The sequence below is a fragment of the Artemia franciscana genome, unplaced genomic scaffold (genome assembly GCF_032884065.1).
Source record: "Artemia franciscana unplaced genomic scaffold, ASM3288406v1 PGA_scaffold_55, whole genome shotgun sequence".
Taxonomy (NCBI): Eukaryota; Metazoa; Arthropoda; class Branchiopoda; order Anostraca; family Artemiidae; genus Artemia; species Artemia franciscana.
Window position 1 is genome coordinate 1,097,822 of NW_027062695.1, and position 27,530 is coordinate 1,125,351.

The window sequence follows — 27,530 nt, forward strand, 5'->3', positions numbered from 1 at the left end:
GCTGTAATATTTATATAAAATATAGAAATTCTCCCCTTTTCACTCCTCATTTGCTAATGTATTTATTCCCCACTTTCCAAACAAAAACATGGCATTCTAGCTTCACAGTATTTTAGCAACCTAGAGTAGTAGGCTTAACCCTCTCTTGATAATGAACTATTCACTTTCAATCATTTATCAAAGGTCTGGGCCTAATATTAGCATAAGTAAAGTCCCTTCTATGGAAATGGTTCATTAGGTTTTATGAAGTACACGACCATCGAAAATGCAGGATTCGCCAATTATCATATTTTCCTATTTTATAAGCTAACCAACCATCTGTCTTATGTCAACGAGCTAGTTCCTTTTCATAAATTTTGAAAATAATGGTTATATGCCTTTATTTGTAAATGAGGTGTTGAGAAGCGAGGCCTATTAACCATATTTTTACTTATAGATTTTAGTGTTAAAGAACTGTGTTGGTTATTGAAGTTGAGTGAATATTTAAAAAATATCCTTACAATTCTTCCAAGGGGTTATTTTCTCTTAGAAATCATGCAGAGTAGGTGGCACTGGCTAAGCGTGGCGGAACTATGCAATACACCTGGCGTTACAAGATGGCCACCAAGTGGCGGGAAGTCAGCGCCCACTCAAATTCTTTAACAAACCAGAACGAAAAAAGGGCTGCAGAGAAGTAGTTCCATACCAGAATTATTCAAATATATCCAATAAAATGGCATCATAAGATTCAAGCCAGTTTGATAGCCACTGGGCAATAGCTTGATATTGGCCTCGAGGGCAAATGTGCTGCCTCAAAAATAGCACTAAAGATAAAAGGCAAAAGAACAAAACCAAAGATACTAAAACATAAATAGTAAAATGAAGAATTCAATTAAAGATGTAACCCTATCATGGGTGGGTCGACCTAGCCTATTCAAAAATTTTGAAAAAGAAACGCAAAAATTCTGAAAAGGTACAACTTAGCGAACTTGATCTTTTCTAATTGTACAATTTAAGAATATCCATATCATGTAAAATGCGAAAAGCTGTTCCTGCTAGTATCGATTAATCGCTTAGTTTTTTAAGGAATTACATAAAAAAAACTAGTTTTTTTTAACTGAAAGTAAGGAGCGACAAACTTAAAACGAACGGAAATTACTCCGTATATGAAATGGGTTGTCCCCTCCGCAATCCCTTGCTCTTTACGCTAAAATTTTTAATTGTTTTAAAAAGCAGAATTGTGGCAAAGAGTCAAACTTTAGCGTAAAGAGCAAAGGATTGCGGAGGGGACAACCCATTTCATATACGGAGTAATTTCTGTTCGTTTTAAGTTTTAATGTCGCTCCTTACTTTCAGTTAAAAAACTAGTTTTTTTATGTAATTTCTTTTTTGGAATTAATTTTAATTAAATGGCTAAATGGCTTTCTCTTAGTTTTGATCAGACGATTTTGAGAAATAAGGGGTGGGGAAAGCCTAGTTGCCCTGAGATTTTTCGGTTACATAAAAAGGCAACTATAAATTTTAATTTTTAACGAATGTTTTTATTAGTAAAAAATATACGTAACTTAAGAATTAGCTTACGTAACAAACTTTTATATTCTAAAATTTTTATTATGTATATGAGGGGGTTTGTACCCTCGTTAATACCTCGCTCTTTGCACTAAATCGTAAGTTTTGTCCCAATTCTTTAAGAATGACTCCTGAATCCGGAAGGCCGTAGAATAAATAGTTGAAATTACTAAAAATACTATAGCATAAAGAGCGAGGTATTTATCTCCTACTAAATATCTCGCTCTTTATGCTAAAGTATTTTTAGAACCACTCATATGTTTACGCATATATTATATGCGTAAGAGATTATATATATAATCTCTGTTCGTTTTAAGTTTCAATAATACTCCTTACTTTCAATTGAAAAAACCTTTCCATGTTTTTTTTCATTGTTTTTTTATAGTAATTTTAGAAAATCCTGCGTCCTTTTCATTGAATTTCTGTTCCCCCATGACATATTTCTCCAAGGAAAGATCCTCCCACATAGCTCCCTCCCCTCAACCCCACCCCCAAAACCAAAAAAAATCCACTGAAAACGCTGTACACTTCCCAGTAACCATTATTATATGTTAACACTGGCCGAAGTTTATAACTTGCAGCCCCTCCCCCAGGGACTGTGAAGGAGTAAGTCATTCCCAAAGACATAGTTATTATAGTTTTTGAGTATGCGGAACAAAATGTCTATCTCAAAATGTTGATCCGTTGACTTTGGAGAAAAAATGAGCGTGGGAGGGGGCTTAGGTGCCCTCCAATTTTTTCGGTCACTTAAAAAGGGCACTAGATCTTTTCATTTCCGTTATAATGAGCCCTCTTGCGTCATTCTAGGACCACTTGGTCGATACGATGACCCCTGGGAAAAAAAATAATAAAAAAATAAACACGCACCCGTGATTTGTCTTCTGGCAAAAAATACGAAATTCCACATTTTTGTAGATAGGAGCTTGAAACTATTACAATAGGGTTCTCTGATACGCTGAATCTGATGGTGTGATTTTCGTTAAGATTCTATGACTTTTAGGGGTTGTTTCCCCCTATTTTTTAAAATAAGGCAAATTTTCTCAGACTTGTAACTTTTGATGGGTAAGACTAAACTTGATTAAACTTATATATTTAAAATCAGCATTAAAATGCGATTCTTTTGATGTAGCTATTGATATCAAAACCCCATTTTTTAGAGTTTTGGTTGCTATTGAGCCGGGTCGCTCCTTACTACAGTTCGTTACCACGAACTGTTTGACTAAGGATGTTTTCAACAGGAGAAAAGACGGTAATTTGTTCATCTCTTGGCAGATCTTGTACCGTCTGGGAAAAGAGTAGTCACGTGTCATCAGGTGCACTCTAAGGGTGTCTAAGAGATTACCAATAATGACCCAAAAGGTTCTAAACAATTGTGTGAATTAAAAAAAAAAAAATCTTGAAGAAAAGGCAGTTATTGGTTCTTCAAGATCAAACAAGCCTAACACTCCTTTTATAAGCCTGGCTCGGTAAAATCTCCGTCAAATTAAAATAATTTGGCTAAAAAACACTAACTGTTATTGGTCAAGGAATTTAGAAGAGAAGAACCCGCTCAAGGAGTCATTTAATTGTTTTAATTTATATTTCCAGTATTTAATTGAAACTCTAATTCTCTTATTTGTCATGTTCAAACCTCATATTCTGTAATTGCCATTTCCCTATGGGACCATTTCTGGGATTATTTAAACCAAGTAAACCGTAAAGAATGAGCACTCATAGAAACTTTTCCGGGGATAGAGCAGACAGAGGAGGAGGGATTGGGGTGTTTCCAATGAAGAAGACGGTTCAAAGGTAAGATCTTTGACCTGATAAGCGCATTTTTTTTAAAGTTTTGCTTTCTTAAGGAGGGGAGGAAAATTCTTGGAGTCCCCTCCCCTTACGGTCAACCATGCTACAGAGGAATGCAAGTAAAATCAAAACTGTGCCAACACCACATAACTCGACGATTTATGTAATCAGCACATACCTACATTTCTACTAAAAGCACATCTTTTTTCAGACAAACGCATTTAGTAAATAGAGACGGCTGTATTCAATTGATCTAAAAGCATGAAACAGGTTATTAATTTTTTTTGCATTGCAATTCATGGATTAGATTTCCCCAATGAAAAGCGACGAATCCCCTCTTACTTTTTGTTCCAAATCTAGATGTCATGATTGATATCACGTTATCAATAATCAAATTCTCGTAATATAGACATCTGGTTTCAACTCAATTATTATGCAAAATTAGAAATTTGATAAGCCCATTGTTTACCCATAAATACAAATTTATTAGGATTTTTTCTTCTATTACGCTTTCTAAGTTAAGGAAAGAGTGTTTTACCACCACCCTCTCCTCCCAAAAATGGAAACAACTAAATAAAATTAATAAATTCGGATAGATAATGACAGAAATAGGTACAGTGTATGATCCATACCACTAGCGACAGCTTATTGCAGGCCACTCATTGCCTCAGGCCACATAAGGTCAACAAGGCTGTGTATACTACTTCTCTACCACAATCTGTTCAGAGCTTCACTCATTACTCACCCCCTTATTATATTCCAAGTTTCTTCAAATCTTTTTTTATGTCTTCTTCCTACCCCATTCGACAATGTCTATCTTTTTGTTTGGCCCCATCTGAATTACCATAAAGAATGATTTTTAGAGTTTCTCTTCGTAAAGCGGGACCATCTCCGTAAAACGTGACTTCACTATTTCAGCCTCTTTTTTTTCCCTTACAACCAAAGAAAGTGAGGTTGAACCACATTCTTCATACAACCCACCGATTGATATGCGGGTACCGAAACACATTCTTATACAGTTCCTCTTAAAAGCACCAAGCACATCGTGTCCCATTTTTCAAACCGCCCACGTCCTAGGACAATACTTGACAACCACTGTACCGTGGCTTCCAGAATCCTGATTTAAGTTCATCTTCAAAAGAACATTCCGCACCTCGGCTAATTTACGTTTGAAACCCTCACCGTTTTCCCTTCCCTGCCTGACTAATAACGCTATCTAGGCTAGTGAATCCATTCACTAGGTTAATTTTCTCTTAATACCAAAAATCATTCCCTCTATGGCCTTGATCATTCCAAATTTAAGCGGTTAGGACTTCCAATATCAATTTGGAAACCTATCTCAAACCCATGACTTGTGGAACCATCAAATTCGTTCATTTCGTTGACACTTTTAAAACAAAACATCCAGATCTAACGCAAAATCTATTTCTACAAAATTTTTATCTTCCCATCAAATACCGTGTTCTCCAAGAGCCTTTGCAGTAATCCTTAGAACAAAAACCAATAAAAAAAAATAATAAAAAAACAATGATAAAAAATGATACATAGTCTTCAAAACTAAATGTAAGTAGCCAAGATGGAAGTACCTAAGCGGCAAGTTGTAACTTGGAAACCCGCAACCCCAAAATCAAAACCCGTACCTACTTACTAATCTTGAGGGAAGGGATATGAACTTCATATATATATCGTCAGTCGGGTATCAAAAGAAAGTATATCCATAATTTTAAATTTCCAGAAGAGCAAAAAAAACTAGCAAATTTTTTATTTCTCCTCCGATGACCGTGAAACAAAACGGATTGATATATAAACTAAGTGTGCATCAATTCGTTTTTGTTTCAAGGTTATTGGATAGAAAACAAAAAAGTTGTGAGTTTTTTTCTACTCTTCTGAAAATTAACAATTATGGAGATACGTCCTCTTGATACCCGACTGACGATGGTACTGTGAATTTCCAAAATCTTGTTAATGCCGACATTCATCGGTGAAAGCCCAAAATTCCTATTTTCTTCGCTTGGATTTAATTAGCTTTACGAATCAGCTTTTTCAGTCTTAAGCAAGCTTTGATGGTAAAAGTTGAAGTTAGGTTAGGTTTGGTTATGTTAAGTAAGGTTATAAATTTTAGAAATGGGTTGAAGACCTAACCTAACCTGTCACCATCAAACCTTCCATAAAACTGAAAAGGAAACTGGCAACGCTGACTAAATCTAAGGAGAAAAACAAGTTATACCGGACATTCGCCGGTGAATGTCGACAGCCAGGGTAACATGTAAAAAATGTCTATCAAGCTTATCTAAGGTGGAGGGAGGTGTTTATGAGCGGCTCCGCATCAAGTGTAAATACTTACACAGGGGGCAACTACCTCCAATATTGAGGACTAGTGCAAAGCACTTCGACTCATTAGGGGAACGGAAAAGTCCCGAAGTGCTTTGTCAATTCCTTCTTACGGTTACCCCTCCCGGTAAAGGTTTTCTTCCTACTAGTTTTTTTTTTTCTAAGATGAAGATAAAAAAACATTGACTTGTGATGAGTATATTAAATAAAAAAACAAGTTTTTTTAAATGAAAGTAAGGAGCGACATTAAAACTTAAAACGAACAGAAATTACTTCGTATATGAAAGGGGTTGCTCCCTCATCAGCGCCCCGCTCTTTACGCTAAAGTTTGACTATTTCTCTCAACTCTACTTTTTTTAAAACAGCAAAAAACCTCAGCGTAAATAGCGGGGCGTTGATGAGGGAGCAGCCCCCCTATTTTCTGTGACCGCCCTATTTTCTAAAATAAGGCAAATTTTGTCAGGCTCTTAACTTCTGAGGGGTAAGACTAAACTTGATGAAACTTATATATTTATAATCACCATTAAAATGTGATTCTTTTGACGTAGCTATTGGTATCAAAATTCCGTTTTTTAGAGTTTTGGTTACTATTGAGCCGGGTCGCTCCTTACTACAGTTCGTTACTTCGAACTGATTGATAGTACCTTTGTATCGCGAAAAATACTATTTCAATAGTGAGCGTGTGGCTAGACATTCAGCATTGACTAAGAAGCCAGGTGACAGTATTAGTTTACCTCAAACCCAGAGCTCACGTTACTCAACTTTTAATCGAGGTTTTGAACCAAGAACAACAATAACCACGCGCTTGTCATTCGACACTCTATAATTCTAAGAGAATGGTTTAAATGTCAAGAAACATTATTGAATAATACCTTCAAAACTTACAAGAAATTCTAAAGCCATGGAAAAGAGTGTAATGCGAGCGAAGAAACGGTAGGGGAATATAGGCTTTATAGGGGGGTATAATTAAATCCCTAGGGAAGCGTGCCTAAAACTAAATTAACATTCTTCAGCAAATGGAATAAAGACAGAGTTAGAATATAACATGAAATTCAATCTTTCCAGATGTTTGGCATATTATCCTTAGAAACCAAAGAATAGAAAAAAAAAAAAACTTTTCCTTCCTTTTCTTCTGGCCGATACTAGTAATAAAGATATGGGAAATTACAGACAATAGAAGCACAGCACAAAAAAAAATAATGTAAATCTCAACTTCTTGGTAGCTTTATATTTAGATTTTAGACACTTCCTCGTCGTTAAATATAACAGAACAATAATTTTCTTAATGAACAAGACACAATATTCCCCACCCCGTAGATTTCGAAAAATACCTTTTCGAAAAATGCGGCATTTTCGAAAAATGCCGTAGATTTCGGTGCTGCTTCCTCATCAACACCCCGCTCTTTACGCTAAAGTTTGACTCTTTCTCTCAACTCTTCTTTTTAAAACAGTAAAAAACTTTAGCGTAAAGAGCGGGGCGTTGATGAGGAAGCAGCCCCTTTCGTATACGAAGTAATTTCTGTTCGTTTTAAGTTTTGATGTCGCTCTTTACTTTCAGTTGAAAAAACTTGTTTTTGTATTTAATTTCTGAACGTTTTTGAATCAATATATGTTTTGATTTTGGCTCTCCGCAGAGGAATTTGCATATTTATTTTTTTTTTTTTTTGGCTAAATGGCTTTCTCATAATTTTGATTGAATGATTTTGAGAAAAAAAGAGCGGGGAGGAAGCCTAGTTGCCCTCCAATTTTTTGGTTAATTAAAAAGGCAACTAGACCTTTTATTTTTTACGAATCGTTTTATTAGTAAAAGATATAAGTAACTTATAAATTAGCTTACGTAAAGAACTTTTTATTCTCATATTTTTATTACACATATGAGAGGGTTCGCCCCCTCGTCAGTACCTCTCTCTTTACACCAAATCTTAAATTGTGTCCCAATTCATTAAGAATGACCCCTGAATCACAAAAGTCGTAGAATAAATAGTTGACATTACTAAAAATACTTTAGCGTAAAGAGCGAGGTATTAGGAGGAAGTGAGCCCCTCATATGGGCAATAATTTCTATTCGTTTTAAGTTTTAATGCTGCTCCTTACTTCCAGTTGAAAAAACTTTTTCATATTTATTTTTTCATTGTTTTTTTTTTTAAATAATGCTAGTAAATCCTGCGCTCCCTTCATGGAAATTTTCTTCCCCCATGACAAATTCCTCGATGGAAAGTTCCCCCAGTATATCCCCCTCTCCCCTCAACCAAAAAATCCTCCCAAAAACGCCTGTACACTTTCCAATAACCATTACTATATGTAAGCACTGGTCAAAGTTTGTAAATTGTAGCCCCTCCCACGGGGACTATGGAGGAGTAAGTCGTCTCCAAAGACATAGTTATAAGGTTTTTGACTACGCTGAATAAAATGGCTATCTCAGAATTTTGATCCGTTGACTTTGGGAAAATAATTAGCGTGGGAGGGGGCCTAGGTGCCCTCCCATTTTTTTGGTCACTTAAAAAGGGCACTAGAACTTTTCATTTCCGCTAGAATGAGCCCTCTCGCAACATTCTAGGACAACTGAGTCGATACGATCACCCCTGAAAAAAAAAAAAAAAAAAAAAAAAAAAAAAAAAAAAAAACAATGTTTGATCTGCCTCCTGGCAAAAAATACAAAATTTCACATTTTTGTAGGTAGGAGCTTGAAACTTCTACAGTAGGGTTCTCTGATACGCCGAATCTGACGGTGTAATTTTCGTTAAGATTCTATGACTTTTAGGGGGTCTTTCCTCCTATTTTCTAGAATAACGCAAATTTTCTCAGGCTCGTAACTTTTGATGCGTAAGACTAAACTTGATGAAACTTATATATTTAAAATCAGCATTAAAACCCAATTCTTTTGATGTAGCTATTGATATCATAATTCCATTTTTTTGAGTTTTGGTTTCTATTGAGCCGGGTCGCTCCTTACTGCAGTTCGTTACCACGTACTGTTTGAAAAAGAACTGATGGCCTTTTTTTATTTGCCTCTTCTGTTCTGTTTCTGTTTTTATAATAGCTATTTTGTCCTGTTTCAATTTTTATTTTCCTATCTGATTTAAAAATAGTGTTTGAAATCATATTTTGAAATTGTGAAGAAGTATGGTTTTCTTCTTTCATTAATTTGTAGAAATGCAGAAGTGCAAATTTATAAAAATCATGGGAGGGGGAGAAAGTACGGTTTCCTTATATTTGCACCTTTGAAATAGTGGTAGATCCAGAGTTTCTTGAGGGGAGGGGGCCTCGGCTTTTCCTTTGAGGATGATCCACGATAAACGGCTAACATAATCAAAAGCATGCCCAATCGTATTCTTAAAACAAAAGTTTTAAATGTTAACAATATTAAACTTATATATGAACTTAAACATATTAACTTAACCTCAATCTGCATTTCGTATCATATTTGTTTCTCGACATGCTTCAAAGTTTTTGTTATTTTGTTTGCGTGTTTTTTTTTTCAAGATCTGTTATATTTCTTTTGGTCGATAAATAGGCTAAGAATTTGACTAAAAAAGGAACGTTGCATAAATTATCAATTACAACTAACAGTCAAAGAACTAGAAAGGTGGTTCTCTCCGCCTTTCCATTCCATTCCTTCGGGATTACCGAAGTCGAGCTAAGGCTTGTTGTTTCCTATAGCACTTCGTGTGGTCTACCTTGTAGATCCTCCAAAATTCCATTCAACAAAAAACCTGGTATACAAGGGGAATGCAGATTCACAGTCAAAGCGAATAAAAGTCACACAGAAGGCAACAATAAAATGAAAAGAATGTTTACTATGACCATTGACCTATGACTACAGTAACAATCCTAAGTATTCAAAAAAATAAAAATAAACTTTTGAAGGTGTGGCCACAGTAACAATCCTAAGTATTCAAAAACCTAAAAACAAACTTTTGAAGCTGTGGCCACAGTAAAAATCCTAAGTATTCAAAAATATAAAAACTAATTTTTGAAGCTGTGGCCACAGTAACAATCCTAAGTATTCAAAAATATAAAAACAAACTTTTGAAGCTGTGGGCACAGTAACAATCCTAAGTATTCAAAAACCTAAAAACAAACTTTTGAAGCTGTGGCCACAGTAAAAATCCTAAGTATTCAAAAATATAAAAACAAATGTTTGAAGCTGTGGCCACAGTAACAATCCTAAGCATTCAAAAATATAAAAACAAAATTTTGAAGCTGTGGCCACAGTAACAATCCTAACTATTCAAAAATCTAAAAACAAACTTATGAAGCTGTGGCCACAGTAACAATCCTAAGTATTCAAAAATCTAAAAACAAACTTTTGAAGCTGTGGCCACAGTAACAATCCTGAGTATCCAAAAATCTAAAAACAAACTTATGAAGCTGTGGCCACAGTAACAATCCTAAGTATTCAAAAATCTAAAAACAAACTTATGAAGCTGTGGCCACAGTAACAATCCTAAGTATTCAAAAATCTAAAAACAACCTTATGAAGCTGTGGCCACAGTAACAATCCTAAGTATTAAAAGAAGTATTCATAAGTAAAAACAAACTTTTGAAGCTGCAGAAAGACACAGCCAAGCTTCACCGTTCGCATCTATTCTGGTATAGCTTAACTAAAAGAAAAAGTTATTTTTACGACATTTTTGAATGAAAAGCAAAAATGAAAAGAGTAACATACCTTGGGTTGCGACAAGAATAACAGGTATTTCAGCGATATTCCGGAATTGTGACATGCGGAGGTAGTAGTTGTAAACTGTGGAGAAACTGACTTCACAGTCTAAGCTAAACACAAATATCACTGCGTCGACCCATGTGGTGAACTAAAAGAGAAACAAGGCCTTAGAATTAAGAAAGAAACCACTACATTTTACAAAGTGTGGAATTCATTAACGAATTTGGCTTATTTAGACTATGGTTTTGTTTACATAAATGTCTCTATTTCCTCTTTTCCTTTCAGATAACTACCAAATTCAGATTTGGTTTAGAACTATGAAGTAGTGTAATCCGCTTTTAAACAATAAAATTTTTCGATTGCTCCTTTAATATAAAGAGCTCCATTGAGTTATCCGGAATTGTATGTGTCTATGTACTGTCACCATTCTTTGTCTTTATATTGAAATAACAACTGAATAAATAATAACAATGATGACGAGCAGGGTTGCCAACTGTCACACTTTTGTGCTTTTTTCACACTTTTTTGGTCATCGTCGTATTGTAGTATGTGCGACACAGAAAACCGCACGTTTCCATGAAAAACCAGAAAGTGTCGCACAAAAGTGCTAGGGTTTCTTTGTCTATTAAAAAATTAATGTTAACAAGTGAAAGGGAAAAAAATGCCAACAGCGACTTTTCTGTGCTCGTAGTGTGACTAGAATATAGTGTCATCTTTAATTTATTGACAGTATATCACTTAAACAGATAAAAAATTAAGAATCCTCGCCGAAAAAAGACAACCTGAACGTTTGACATTTAGATAATTAGTGTTCAGTTAATTTGATCAAATTGAATTTTGTATTCAGTCATGGAACGAAGTAAGAACCAACAAAAAAAAAGAAAACAAAAAAAAACAAGAAAAATTAACGAAGCTTTATATAAGCCTCAACATCAAAGTTCTAGTATGTTTATAAGCTAAGTACTGTTAAGTAGCATTGTTGTAGTAGTGTTAAGTGATGGCTGCGGAAAATTGTGTTCTTTTTAAAAGGCTAACATACCAACATAGGAGGGACTCATCTAGTAAGTGTGCAAGTTTCAACATAAATTAGCAAGAATGAGATTGAACATATCACTTGATGCTGTGTTTTGTGCTCTTTTTTATTCAATGATCGTTTATTGAGGAACTGACAGTTTGAGCCCTTGAAGGGACTAAGAGGTTTCAAGATAGCGCATGGTAACCATAAATCTAAAAACATGTTTCTAAACAAAACTTTCGAAGAAGAAAAAAAAATGCCATTTCGGTAAATTTGTAGTTTCCAAAATAATTTAGCAAGGATGAAAATGAATACACCACTTGATGCCTTTTTTGTCAAACAGTTCGTGGTAACGAACTGTAAGTAAGGAGCGAGACGGCTCATTAGTAGACGAAATTCTAAAAAACTGAAGTTTGATATCGGAAGTTTTATAACGGAAGTTGATTCCGAATATACAAGATTCATTAAGCTTAGTGTTACCCATTAAATGCAACGAGCCTGAGAAAATTTGTCCTATTTTCGTAAATGCGGGGAGAGAAGTACCTCTACCCCCCTAAAAGTAAAAAAACCTTGACAAAAACCACACAATCTTACTGTATATGTTTCAAACTCCTATTTGCAAACATGTGGAATTTAGCAACTTTTGCCACAAGAAAAATCACACGTGCGTTTTTATTTGTTTTTTCCCCTAGGGCGATCGTATTTAACCAATGGTCCTACAAAATCGGAGAAGGGATCATTTGAACAGAAATAAAAAGTTCTGTTGCCATTTTTCAGTGACCAAATAGATCGGAGGGCACCTAGCCCCCCCCCTTTCATTCATGTCTTCCCCAAAATTGCCCGATCGAAACATTGCGATAACCATTTTGCTCAGAATAGTGGAAAGACCCAACGGCTATGCTTTTGGAGAGAACATGTCCCCCCCAGGCCCGAGGACTCTTAAGTTGTAAACTTTGCCCATTGTTTATATGGATAATATGGATAATTTGCCATAATTCCTACACGAAATTCTTCTTATTTGCTTTACTTTCTCTTTGCCGACTCGATTTTACGTGTGAAGATTTTAAGGGTAATTGCCCGGGAGAAATTTTAAACCAGGACTGATCTTTCTGTGGGGGAGGGGGCATTTTCCGCGGAGGTGGAGCCGGATTTCTCAGCATCATTTCAAAAACCATTAAAAATTAAATTAAAAAAGTTTTTTCACCCGAAAGTAAGGAGAAACATTAAACCTTACAACAAATAGAAAATATTACGCATATGAAGGAGGTTACGCCCTCCTCATCGCCTCGCTCTTTACGCTGATGTCTAAACTGTGTCCCAATTTCTTAATAACGATTCATGCAACCCAAGAGTCATTTAATTAGAACGATTAGAAGATTTTTTTAAAGTACTAAACAACTTTAGTGAGAAGAGCAAGGTGTTGAGGAGAGGATAACCCCCTTCACATATCGGAAAGGGCTGTAAAATTTGAAATTTGCCAATATTGTTTACATAGTATTTGTTGTTGAAACTTATTGCAGATGTGCAAACTTATTGCACAAGAACTTCTGATTTTGCAATCCAAGAACCCCCTTCCGAAGTTTTTACGACTAACCTTTCTATAAGAACCTTATGTGCCCGCGGCGTATAACTTATTGCCCTTGCCCTGAGGGTCGTGGGGGGCAGGGTTGTTATCCTCAAAGACATCATCACTGAACCTTTCAATTACGCTGAACAAAATGGCTATTTCAAAATTTTGGTGGGATGTGTTTGGGGGAGTAATGAACGTAGGGGCCTGGTTAACCTCCAATCTCTTTCGACTATTAAAAAGGACACTAGAACTTGCAATTTCCAATTGCATCAACCCCTCTCGAAGTATTTTTACGAAAACTCCTTTTTTACGAAGTGTCCTTCTCTAAAATGAAAAATAATAAAAAAAAAAACAGTGTATTGTGCCCACATTGCTCATTACTTAGGCAGCGCTAAGCGCTGCGTATGGTCAAAACAAGAAGCTGTCAAAGATCTTATCAGAGAAGAAGAAAAGGTAAATTTGCCTTCATTTTGTTTATATCAGTATTTTTCTTGTCTACTTACTATATGATTTGTTTAATATATGGTGTAATTTATGATGTTTAATATTTAGTGGATTGATCTTAATCACTGGGTTTAAAAATCTCTGGACACAGAAATCAGTGAACAAGCTTGTACTTTTTGTTGCATAAAAGTGCGGAAAAAGCTAAACTTGTGACACTTCTCCGGTAGAAAAAGCACTTTCTGGGCTCTCTTTACTGCACGTCGAAGACTTCGTCAGTTGACAACCCCGGTGACGAGTCACTGGCAATGGTGACGACGAATTTGTCACACGCAATGTATCGAAAACTGAGAAGAAGGGGGAACGGTCATACTCAATGGCTTACATTCATAGCGTTTTAAAAATACAGAACCCTTTCGAAAAATACTTTCGTGTCAAAACCAGGAAAGGGTTATGGCTCCGTGATCCGTTTAGAATGACGTCGTTGGTGCAGACATGGTTCAAACAAGTAGAAAATGTAAGAAAGGATATGATTAAAAATATGGTAAATTGTGCATCATTACCACAGACAATCGGACCTATTTTTTAGAATGGTGACCAATTTAAATGAATGAGCTGTTACTTGAAGAGTACAAGCATTATATATTGAAATAAATGGTTTAAATGGACTCAGTTGGGGAAAAAAGTGGTTTTTCCATACAGTTTTCTAGAAACTGTAGCCTAAATTTACGATTAAGTAAAAACAAAAACGAGAATATGTAAAAAGATAAGACCGGATCTCATTAATCAAACGATACTAATATTTTTTTTTTTCAAGTGACAACATTCTTCACAGTTTTTAGACTAAATTCTTGTCGTTTTTAAAACAAAATAAAACTGAAAGTGGAAGATTCACACTCCATAGTATCACAGAGCTGACTTGATGCACAGGCACAGATCTACATTTGAAAGATTATGCGTGCAAACGTACCCTTAAGGGTTGGGAAAGGAATATAGTGGCTATTACCAAAATCTTATGGCCTTCGTTGTTCGCTTATTCATTAAAAAGAAGACATGAGCATCATAGAAGCAAGGATTTGTAAACTGCTAGAATGTATCATTTTTGCTGTGCAAAGTCCAATTTGAACAAATTTTACTGACAAGCATCAACTTCTTCAAATATTCGACAACCAAAATACCTGAACAAAAGCCGAAATGACTAATGTTTTTTCCACAAGACGGTTGGCATTATTATCATAATCAAGACAAGTGTATAGCCTAGTCTATTTTTAATTTTCTATAATCAAGACAAGTGTATAGCCTAGTCTATTTTTAATTTTCTCCCTCGGGTTTTTTTTATATAGAAATTTGACCCCACAATATGTCATCTGATATAAAATCAGTAAACAAATAATGCTCATTTTCAAGCCTTGTGTCACTCGCATTTCTTAGCCCCGCAACGAACAAAAATCCATTCATATGGGTCTGCTACACAGGATTTTACCGCATCAAATAAGATTAAAGATAATATAAATTTTAAAGAACAAATTTAAAGGAACAAAATCAGTCCAACAACAAATCATCTGCCTGTCGAGTCGACTGAATTATCAAATTCTTCTCATAGCTTCAAGGATAATCTCCAACTAAAAAGAATACATCCTTACACTAAATCAGACATCTTGATAAGAAGGCTAAGCCAAAGGAGGGTTCCTTTTCTTTAAATCATCCCCTTTTAACACGCCGGCGTAACAGTCCCAACTTCGTCACGACAGCCAAATAAAGGTCAAATGAAGGATGAAATTAAACCTAGTGGATCGTCTGGTATAACTTTCAGTGGCAGCATTAGAGGCTTAAATTCAGTTTTTGATATGGATACAGGTTTTCAATAAAAATTAAAAATCCATGGATGATTTTGCGTCAAAAAAGTACAACACAACCAGCTTTCTATTAAAAGTGGGTGTTGAAGGGGTGTAAGAGGTGCCATTTGAAATCTTTGTTTCTCCAAACTTTAGAACAGACATCCTTGCATGCTTCTGATTTACACAAGATACAGGTTGCCAATCTTTTCGCCAAACAACTGGCAGTGGGGAGGGTTAGAGGGACCACAGACCCACTCAGTTCCTCCCATCAATAATATTCTTGCATGATTCTAATCCAAACAAGGTGCAACATGCCTACTTCTGCGCTAGAGTATTTGTGGCGGACAGGAGTGGGGGCTGTTGCAGAAGTCACAAGTCTTTTTATTGCTCGATTACGCCGATTAAAAAACTTTTGCGTCATTTCGATTTCAAATGCAACACGGCAACATATCGGCTTAAAAGTTATCAATGTGAGGATGTTGGAGTGGGCATCAGTTCAACACACCCGGTTTTCTCCTGAAAGTTCGTGGTAGGAGGGGCAGTGGTTATGGAAAGGCCTTCGGTTCATTTTATGCTCCCAATAATACATACTGAAAATTCTTACGCGAGCCCACTTGTAACAAGTTGCAACGTTCTTGTATTTGTGGTAAAAAGCTGGTGATAGGAGATGTGTTGGAAGGAGATCTTTTGGACTAGCTAATAACCTTCTTTGTGCCTTCCTATCATAAAATACTTGCATGATTCTGGTTCAAACAACAGGCCGCTTGCCTACCTTTTCACCAAGAATTTAATAGTGTGGGGGGGGAGGCTAATCAAGGGGGAACGGAAAAATATTGGCCTACAATCATACAAATTGAAAATCCTATCATGATTCTAGTTCTAACAAGGTGCAATCCTCTCTGATAAACAGTTTGCACAGGAGGGGGGGGAGGTGTAGGAGAGGTTAATAGCCCACCTTGCGTCAATGCGTAGTTCCACTTCAAGCAAGGTTCAACATGCCTATATTTTAACAGTGTGAGAAGACTATGCATAATGAGGACTTAACCCGTTTTTACACTGAGTCGGGACTTGGTTTGTTTTTTGCACTGATCGACGACCTAGCTTGTTTTTGCACCGAGCCAAGACTTAGCTCATTCTTTAACTGAATCAATACTTATCTTGGTTTTACAGAGGGTACCTAGAGAACTTAGTTTTATAAGCAATTATGCAATGGTTTAAGGAATATTCAAAAAGTAAAATAACATAAATAATGCATAAGGATTTAAACTCAGGATTAGGAGGACAATAAGTTTTGTTTTAAAAAGCAGAGATTTTTTTGGCAGTGGAACATATTCTTAGACAAATTTGATCGCAACCACACATTTGGAACAAGTCGAAATTCGGGGTTTGGAATCGGAGTTGCCCTAGAATATTGTCTGCCCGCTGAGTGACACGCATTCACCTATGTAGACATTTTCGCATGTGCAAAACCATGCAGACCATGAAATTCAGGATTCAAGAGTTGGGAAAAAAAGTTGAATATTCGAAAAAAAGAAGTCCAGGCCGTACCTTTCAAAGATTAAGATTTCAGAGTTGAAAATACTAGAGTCCTACGAGTCAAAATTAAATAGGAGACAAAATTAAAAATAGAACTTGAATTTTATGTTGTTACTACATAAAGGTAAAATTTATTTTGTGAATAAAGCTGCAACTCCCCCTTATTCATGGACGCGAGAAAAGGAGCTGTAACTATCTTATGAACCAAATGAGATGGAAGAAAATGAATTGGACTGATCAACCGAGTATGAGTTTAGACTTTACACTTACGACTATGGAGGGATAGTGCATAAATCTCAAGTTTTACAAAATGTCACATAAGCCTTTTGAATTAAGATGGACGTCGTATACCGACAGTTCTAGGAGACACAGGCAGTGAAGCAAGAGAATTTTATGTATTTTTTATTCGTTTCATTGGCACTTGGTATTTACCAGTGACATATAGCATCGCAATTTCTGTCCGTCGGTCTGTCTGTCTGTCAGTCGGTCCCGGTTTTGCCAGTTCGGGCACTTTCAGATAAGCTAGGACGATGAAAGGTGGCAGGCGTATCAGGGACCAGACCAGATTAAATAAAAACAGTCTCTTCCCTGATTCGACCACCTGGGGAGGGGGGGAGCGAGCGAACGAGATAGTTGAGAAGAATTTTATTTGCTAATAAAGCAAATGATTGTTGCTCTTAAGAGTGGCTTGCTGGTCTAGCAGTATGGCGGTACTGTGTAGCGGATCTAGTGGTAGCGGTACTGGGGGGGGGGTCAGTGCTTTAGCAGGTTCGGTGCTTCTGGACGTGCTAGGACGATGAAAATTGGTCGACATGTCAGGGACCTGTACAAATTGACTTGATTACAGTCATTTCCCCGATTCGACCATCTGGGGGAGGGGGTGGAGGGAGGGGAAATCGTGAAAAATGAGGTATGTTTATGTCACGAATGGGTGATCGGATCTTAATGAAACTTGATAAGATATCATGTCTCAGACGCTCTATTTTCAATTCGGATCGGATCCGGGGACATTGAGGAGGGGGGGAAAGGAAATCTTGGAAAACGTTTAGAGTGGAGAGATCGAGATGAAACTTAATGGGAAGAATAAACACAAGCTCTATATACGTTATTGTCATAACCGGACCAGATTCGATCATTTTGGGGGGACTTGAGGGGATTTCTAGTGCTTTGGCGAGTTCGAGAATAAGCAAAAGTTCTAGATCCGTGATTGAAATAACCGAACCGGATCCGATCTCTCGTCACAAGTGCCATATGAGCTCTTAGTTCTTGTTTTACAAGGGAAGTATCACTATTTGGACAAACACATTTAAGTCACTAGTTTACAGAACTAAATTGGGGTAACGGCATGCAGCACATTCTAATACCCTTCAGCTGCCCGGTCAAATAGTATATGTAACTTTATCTGTTCACCTGACGGTTAGTTACTAACCATGTAAACTCTAATTAATCAACACACGCTTTGACGCGTAATGGGCAGCGCGAGATGGGCCGAATCAAAATAGTCAAAAGGTCTAATAACTATGCCTCCGGGGATGCTAAGCCATCCACAGCCCCCGAGGAAATGGTTGTGAATTATGTAATTTGTCCATTGTTCACACAGGATTTGTCCATTGTTCACACAGGATTTATCATTGGAAAAGAGGATATGCTTGATCCTGTGTCGGCCCGAAAAAACTAAGGGTTTAAGGAGAAACTTCAGAGGGGGGTACTAAACAAATAAAAAGACGCTGCATGCACCTACGCTATCAAAAGCGTAGGTGCTTGCTACACTACTTTTACTGCGACGACTTCTAGGAAATGCTGAGGGGAATGTTGAAAAAATCAAAATACACGATCTGCATGTGGGCTGTCAAAAGGGCGCGTCAGCAATTTTTTTCTGTAACGTATCAGGGTGTTAAATTGAAACTTTCAGAGTGTTTTGAAGTGCTTGGAGGGCGAAGGCGACCTTGAGCTTTTGGATATCCCCGCTCAATACTGATCAAAATTCTAAAAGAGCTACTTGTTCAAAATAGTCAAAAGACTAATAACTATGCCTTTAGGAATACCATTCCCCCCTGCCCCAAAGAAAGGGTTTTAAATCTGCCCGTTATTTACATACAGAATTTATCATTGTGAAGGGGGGGGGGATCACTGTGATTCTAGGTGTATCAAAAAACACTAAGGGTATTAAGGTAAAACTTCAGGGAATGTTGATATGGCTGTTAAACTAAATCAAAAGATACTGTGTTCATCTAGGTTATCAGAAGGACGTATCTCCAATAGGCTACCTTAGGAACGGCTAAGGGTATCAACTTTTAACTTTTTGACAACTAATGATATTACTTCTCTGACAGCAACCGCCACCACTTAGGACTGCGACTGCGCCTATTGCAAATGCGACTATGAATACTTACAACTACTTGTAAGAGTCACTATTTGACACTTCGATTAAAGTTACTTGCGTTGGACTACAGATACTTATGACTACGAATACTTGCGACGGCTGCTGCGACTACTTGCGGCTACTACTGCTCGTGACTGCAGCGGCGACTTGCACCTGCCACCGCAACTAGTTGTGAAAGGAACTATTTTATATTGTACAAATACTAGTGACTGCGACTGCGTATGACTGTTATTCCGAATAATGCTACTTGCGATTGCGACGGCTACTGGCGACTGTGACAAGTTGCGACAGTGACTACGTGCAACTTTGATTACTTGCGACTGCAATAACTTGCAACTGCGGCTACTTGAGGGCTGCGACAACTTATGACTGTGACTGCAATTACTTCCGATTGCGAATTGATGCAACTCGACTGCTAAACATTTTTTTCCTATTTATAACATTAAAAAAATGCATTGAAATAGAAACTTGATTGCAAAAATCTCTAGGAATTCATACCATTATATATTAAACATTGAGTCTATTTTCATTAGTTCTTTCCAGTCATATTGATTGTCATAGTGACTTTTTTTAGCCGATGTTCTGAAAAATTGAAGCACTATAGTTTTGATTTTTGAAGAAAATAAAAATAAATATAGTTTTCAACAAGACGCAAATGACGCATTAGGCTTTAAAACTATTACGGTTAAGGGAGGGGGCGGGGGCAGCATCCAAATTCCTGTTTATAGTCAATTGTGTTTGCTTTAAATTTTACTTTAATATTCAATTTAATTTTTCTAGTTTAAAAGATTTGTTTATTTGTCTATATCAGCATCTTTTATCTTTATATTTGATACGATCGTTTATTCTAATTTCTTTTTTTTTTTGCTTTGATTTATCCTTTGATAGATATTTCTCGTAGTTTTGAGTTTGAATGATTATTGAACTTAGTCCTCCTGGTCTTAATATGGTTCTTAACTTTCCTTTGAAAAACTTGTTGTTCGGAGAGTTTTTCTTTTTTATTATTAATCTCTTCAAAGCAATGTCCAGATGATTCAAGCTTGACAAACACAGATGCTTCTGGTGAGTAAAGAAATAAATTATGTTGATTAACGAGCGGCCAAACCGGGACATGTTCCCTCGAATTTAAGGAAGGTCTTTTTGACTTCCAATTCAGCAGACTGAACTTTAAAGCATATGTTTCACTAAAATTTGCATAAACTACCCTTAAAGGCATGTTTACATTTCCACCGTATGAACGTAAACAAAAAAGGAGGGAGGGGAGATCCATTAGCAAATATGTATAAGCCAGCTACATGCTTATAATGCGAAAAAACTCTAACATTGAGTTTCCAAATGATTGACGTTCTAACATAAGGCTTTTATTTTAATCGACGACTTGTATCTCCCTGGTTAGCTCTTTTATCCACCAAGGGGTTACATGCTAAATATTTCTATGTACACCAAATGCAGACATGTGCGCAGATATTCTTTTTTTCGGGGAGAAGGGCAAATTCAGAAGAGAATAAAAAATAGTAGGATTGATAAATAAAAAAAAAAATGAAATTACAGAAGACACATACAGTGTAAACATTTACCCCCCGCGCACCAGTAAGTACGTACCTGCCGTAAAGTGTGAGACGCGAACGTAAAACCAATCGCTAGATCCGAGGCACAGGGGGTAGGGTCTGATGAATACGAGGCAGAGCAAAAGGCACGATAGAAAGCGCAAAATGTGTGCAGTTACGGTAGAGTGGTCAACCCCTTGATTTTGTCACCCCCTATATCTTTCATTATGTTTAAATCAAAGGATTTGAAATTTTTGACAGCATTTTATTGCGTAAAATTTTTTCTAATCCCTATTAGACCATACTGTCCACGTTTTCCGAGTTTTGAATGCATTATTAGGGAACAAAGGGTAAGAGCAGCCCCAAACCTAGGAACAGTTTTATTGATGAGGGTAATTATGTGGAAGAAATCAAACTAGCACAAAAATGGGGTACCCCGCCTAATGTTTTCGCTTGGGTGAAATAGTCATTGAGGTTACGATATAAAAGTTCGAGCACGCTGTAATCTACCATCTAAAAAAGGGGGTTTGTTCAATAAATTTCATTTCAGGTCTACATATTGCTCACAAAGGAATTTCGAATTTTAACCATGGCCAACCAGTTAGTCTACAATAAAATGGGCAAAGAATAAGAGACTAAGGTAGATTATTTCAATAAGTTGGAGTTCAAATAAGAACTAACAAAATTTATTTGCTATTCTTTTATTCTATTATGATGTTCCGATGAACTATGTATCGATTACCGTGGATGTCCAAAATTTGATTAATGTCGAAATTCACCAGCAGATGTGCGAAATTCCTTTCTGCTTGGATTCAACTAGCTTTGCGAGTCAGCTTTTTCAGTCTTATGCATGCTATGATGATAAAAGTTGAAGTTAGATTAAATTATGTTAGTTTAGGTTAAATTTGGTTACAAATATCAGAAATGGGTTAAAAACATTATCTAACCAAACCTGTATCCATCAAAACTTGAATTAAACTGAAAAAGTTGACTGGCAAAGCTGACTAAATCCAAAGACAAAAAATATCCAGACATTAAAAAGAAAAGAAAAATACACTAAATTCAATATTATCATGGACTTAAATAAAATAAAATCGAAGAATCCCGTTACTTATCAAAACTTTATCAGCTTTTTATCAAAATAGCGAAAAAATAATTAATTTGTAAAAGAAATTTAAACCATTGACGGACAATAAAAACAATGCTACGTCCCTACCCCAGATTTTTCCATTTCTTGCATCCAGGTAATATCTTTATTTTCTAACGGACTGGCATTTAAAAAAAAAGAAAAAACTACCGAAAACATTCATAACGATCACTCCTATTCGTAACACAAAGCATAATTTTCAAACTCATTATCAAACTTGACATTTTTCTGTTTTCTATAGCAATATAAAGGCCCTGATAAAAATTCTACGGTTGACAGACAGCTTTGACAAAGACTAAATCATTAATTAGCGTATATATATATGTCCAGTTGAGAATAGAAAATTACCCGCTGGGTCCATTTCTAAACCATTGAACGCATCTAAAAGTTTCTCAAATAATAGCATCGAGCATGACCTTAGCTAAATTTTGGAAAATTCCCCGCTAATTCTAATCCTCTTTATAAAAAGGTAGGCGGAGGGGAATTCTAAGCCCCCTCGTGGTGGACAATGATTAACGTATCTCAGTACATTAACCTATTTCCATTGTATCATATTTAGATGTGTGATCTCATGAATGACCGCTGGAAGAATATGAATAATATAAAATATAGGGAGGAGGCAATGCAACGATATGTTGCATATATATTTGGCACTCTTATCTTCACTGGCCCTCAACATATTTGTCGGCTGATGGATGCGTAATATCTGCAAGCATGCAGAAGCTATGGGATTGCTCCTAGAAGCGTCCCGAATATTTAAACATTTAAAAAATAACATTTGTATTTTCAGAAACCTAAAAAAAAAACTTGTACCGACCGGAAAGTCGGTTATTTTTAAAATAAGGCAAAACTTTGGCTTCGAATTTGGGTTGATTGTGGTAGACCTACAACGGGGTCTGTTGCGGATATAAAGCAGAAAACAAAGAATGATTATAAAAAGTACCTTAAATCCATTCGTTATAAGGGTATGGAATTTCCAGCCTCTAAAAAAGGATTGGTCTAAATTGATCAATTCTGAGAAGCTGGATAAAAATGATCTTTATAATAGTGATTCGATTTCTAGTTCAACTTGGTATGTTTACTATTCGGGAACTTTTCCAAAATTAATTTTTTCGTGCAGTCACATTATTCTCGGTTACTTTCTAAAATTCTTCCGCCTTCGCTTCATCAAGGCCATATAATTCCAGCATCAATAACTGCTGTTGAAAATGAAATTAAGCAACTTAAATCTTCATCCGTTGATATTGATGGTATTTTGGTAAATAATATAAATCCAAAGTGTGTTGTTCTTTTATTTCATTTGCAGTTGTTCCAAATGTGTTCAACATCTTCTCTGGTTCCGGATAACTTTCTTTGTGGAAATGTCACCTCAATTCTAAAGCGGGGAAAACTCCCTTCTCAATGTTCATCTTATCGCCCTATAACCACTGCGAGTAACTTGAGTAAAATCCTTGAATATATTTTAATTCCTCATTTAAATGAAAATATAAATTTCGGATCCAATCAATTCGGGTTTCAATCTGGTATCTGGTATTGGTTGTCAACATGCACGCCGTGTTCTTTCTTCCGCCCTTAAGAATAGCATGGCTGAGGGGTCGCCACTTTATATATGTACTTTGGACCTTTCTAAAGCTTTTGACAATGTAGTTCACAGTCAAGCTTTTTTTTTTTCCTGTTTGATAATGGTGTAAATCTTTCAGTCATTTTTCTTCTTCGTTTTTGGTATGAGAATTCTTTCCCCCGAATTAATAAATCTGGATCTCCGTTTGTCCGTTATGTCGAGGCGTCAAGCAGGGAGGGTTTTTATCACCTAGTATATTCAAAATGTGCATTTCTGGTATCTTAGATGAGATTAGATCAAATTATTTTATTGGACTCTCAGATGTTTCTTATCTTGCTTATGCAGATGACCTTTTACTTTTGTGTAAAAGTAAGCAAGGTCTCTCGTTTATGGTCTCAAAAGTTTTACGTCTATTTTCTAATATTGGTCTTCTCTTAATGTTGAGAAATGTGAATTTCTAGTTTTTAATGGTCCGACTCCCTCTGATGCTCCCTTAGCTTGCGCGGTTTTTCTATACCCTTTGTTTCCGCCTTTCGGTGGTCGGGTATTACTATTACGAATTCAATTTCTTGCCTTACGGCAGTGCACTGTTCGTGATGTTCAAAAGAAAATTCAAATGGGCTATTCTAAGATAGTTGCTAATCGAGGGAAGTATAATAGAGGTGCACTCGGTAGACTATATGCTACATTATGTGATCATTCTGTCCTTTGTCTTTCTGGTCTTTATCCCCTTCTAAAGAAAAAAGATCTTAATCAGATTCACTTTTTATTTCAGATATTGTAAATTTTTACTTTATCTCCCCCCTTGGTATAGCAATGGGAAGATAATTCGTAAGTTTGATGTCCCTGATATAAGTGCAAAGTTGGCCCTCCTGCATATAAGGTTGTCGGAATCAGCTTTTTATCGTTTATTGCCTCATCATCCTTTGGTCCGTCGGTTCAGTTAATCTCGTTGTAGCGTAGTTTTTTTTTCTATTTGTAGTGTATTTTGCTTGCAGTGTATTTCATTTTTTTTCTTTTTGTTACTCCACAAGTTCCATAACTTGTTATGATGTGGGTTATAAATAAATTATTACTATTATTATTATTATTATTATTATTAAAGATCCAAAGTTTTTTCTGCAAAAAACTGCTATTAGAAAACCATTTACGATACCTCCCTCCTTCAACTCCTTCAACAGCTTGTATAGACTGCGTGTACTAGTGTAATAAGTTAAATTGTTTGACAAATTCGAGTTTAAACACCTGGCACCATACTTATGTTCGTATTTCTATTTCCGCTAGTATGAAAAATGATATTTATGTCCTCAGAGGGTTGTTCCGGGTGTCAGGCCACAAGAGATAGAGGTGGTCGCCAGTCAATTTACGTAAACGTTCGTATTCCACGCCAATTTGAGTGACAGATATGGAGTTAAAAAAATATCGGGACTACAGTGACAATTGTTTAAATAAAAGCAGATAAAAAGTAAGGGGATACTGTGCAGGATACTAAAAGGAAATCTTTTAATAGCAAAACTGCTGTTTCCCACTTTCTAAACCGTCTGCCTGTACTGCATTTTCTGCCTGACAAGCTTGCTGAGCTAAAATAAATCCATTTTAGATTATGATTGGAAAACTATCTGATCAAGAAACAATAGCTAAGGGCGCATATGGCATTTGTGACGAGAGATCGGGTCCGATCCGGTTACGTCAATCACGCACCTAGAACTTGTGCTTATTCTCGAACTCCCCAAAGCACTAGAAAAGCTCCCCAACTTCCCCAAAGAGATCAGATCTGGTCCGGTTATGTCAATCACGTATCTAGAACTTAAGCTTATTCTTCCCATCAAGTTTCATCCCGAACTCTCCACTCTAAGCGTTTCCCGAGATTCTTGGTTTCCAACATTTCCGTTTCCCCCCTCTACCCCCAATGTCCCCGGATCCGATCCGAATTGAAAAAAAAACATCTGAGACATGATAGATTTCTATATATTAAGTTTCATTAAGATTCGATCACCCATTCGCGAGATAAACATACCTGAATTTTCACGATTTCCCCTCCCTCCAGCTCTCCTCCCAGAGATGGTCGAATCAGAAAAACGAGTTTTATCAAGTCAATTTGTGCAGGTCCAGGACAAGCCTACCAATTTTCATCGTCCTAGCACGTCCAGAAGAACCAAACTCGCCAAAGCACTGGAAATCCCCCCAACTCCCCCAAAGAGAGCAGATCCGGTCCGGTTATGTCAAACACATCTAGGACTTATGCTGATTCTTTCCACCAAGTTTCATCACTATATCTCCACTCTAAGAGTTTTCCAAGATTTCCGGTTTCCCCCTCCACCTCCCCCCAATGTCACCAGATCCGGTCGGGATTGAAAATAAGAGCTATGAGACACAAGGTATTTCTAAATATCGAATTTCATTAAGATCCGATCACCCGTTCGTAACTTAAAAATACCTCATTTTTCTAATTTTTCCAAATTAACAGTCCTTTCACCCCCACCACCCCCCCAGAAGGTCAAATCGGGGAAGCGACTATTTCTAATTTAATCTGGCCCGGTCCCTGATACGCCTGCCAACCTTCAGCGATCGCTATATTGATCACGCAACTAGATTCGGATCTTCTTCGTGTAAAAATTGGGGTGACCCGGGATTTGAACCCGAGACCTCTCGCACCCTCAGCGAGAATCATACTACTAGACCAGCAAGCTACACTTAAAAACAACAATCATTTGTTTTATCGGCAAATAAAATTCTTCTTAACTACCTCGTTCGTTTTCTCCCTCCCCCCGCAGATGGTCGAATCGGGGGAGCGACTATTTCTAATTTAATCTGGTCTGGTCCCTGATACGCCTGCCAACTTTCATCGTCCTAGCTTATATGGAAGTAACCGAACTAGCAAAACCAGACCGACAGACAGACAGACAGAACGACGGACTGGTCGACTCAGTGGTCCTAGAGTGTCGCGAGAGGGCTCATTCTAACGGAAATTAAAAGTTCTAGTGCCCTTTTTGAGTGACCAAAAAATTGGGAGGGCACCTAGGCCCTCTCCTACGCTCAGTTTTCCCTCAAAGTCACCGGATCGAAATTCTGTCATTTTGTTCACCATAGTCGGAAAACCTAATAACTATGTCTTTGGGGACGACTTACTCCCCCACAGTCCCCGTGGGAGGGGCTGCAAGTTACAAACTCTGACCGTTGTTTACATATACTAATGGCTATTGGGAAGTGTACAGACGTTTTCAGGGCACAATAAGCTGATTGTTTTAATGTATCTATTGATATCAAAATTCAGTTTTTTAGAGTTTCGGCTACTATTGAGCCGAGTCACTCCTTACTTACAGTTCGTTACCAGAAACTGTTTGATTTATCGTCGATGTTTTTGCACTGTATACACTAATCGTAAACTATTCAGAGTCTGTTAGTTGTCTATCTTCTAGTCCTTAAATCATGCTTTTCATTATAAACAGACCTCTGAATAGCTGTGCCACTAACCATTCAAAAAAGCTATTTACCCTTCCCTGAACAGAGAATGGGAAAAAAAGCAGACGTCTCAACTTACAAAACGACTTGCTTTGTTTATAAACATGCAAATTCTTTCAGAGCTAGACTTGTGTCGACTGACGAAATGGATTATGTCAGTCTCTCTCGATTCTTTTATCGACAGAATCAATCTTGGAGAAAATGTTCCCATCCCCTCATGTGAGGGGCAATCCCAATAAAAATGTTAAAGATCCGCAATGTTTTAGTTTTTACCTGTAAAAATAACTGTGTAAAACGACTGTATACAATTTACTGCGGTTAATAAGCATCCATGAGACAGTTTATTGTACAAACTTGTTTTAATTAACATATGGTTCGATTTCGGATACTGAAGAGCGCATGTCTTCTTGCTTACTTTTCATGGCATTCAACGTCCAAAGTATGATAAAAATCAAAATCGAAAATTTTCAAACAAAATTAAAATCGGAAATTCGGTTTTAAAATCAGGATTCCCTGTATTGTTTCCCACAAATTGATAACAAGTTACGGAAATTTTGCTTGGGTTGTCGAAGAGATAATATGAAGTTCTACAAGTATTCAAAGTTATTTTATTTTTAAATAGTTAATCTTCGAAAATGGAGCATTCTAATAGCATAAAATGTAGGGTATCTACAAAATCCAAACTTCAAATAGATAGTCACAG

General features: G+C 36.7%; 1 protein-coding gene across 3 annotated transcripts in view; it reads right to left on the minus strand.

Annotated features, from left to right (window-relative positions):
• LOC136042010 (arf-GAP with GTPase, ANK repeat and PH domain-containing protein 1-like) overlaps positions 1-27,530 on the minus strand; it is a 223,948-nt gene that overhangs the window by 95,041 nt on the left and 101,377 nt on the right. For all 3 annotated transcript variants that reach the window (XM_065726849.1, XM_065726846.1, XM_065726847.1), the window contains one exon: positions 10,334-10,475. In XM_065726849.1, coding sequence (XP_065582921.1) covers positions 10,334-10,475 — 142 coding nt within the window. The remainder of the gene's footprint in view (positions 1-10,333; positions 10,476-27,530) is intronic.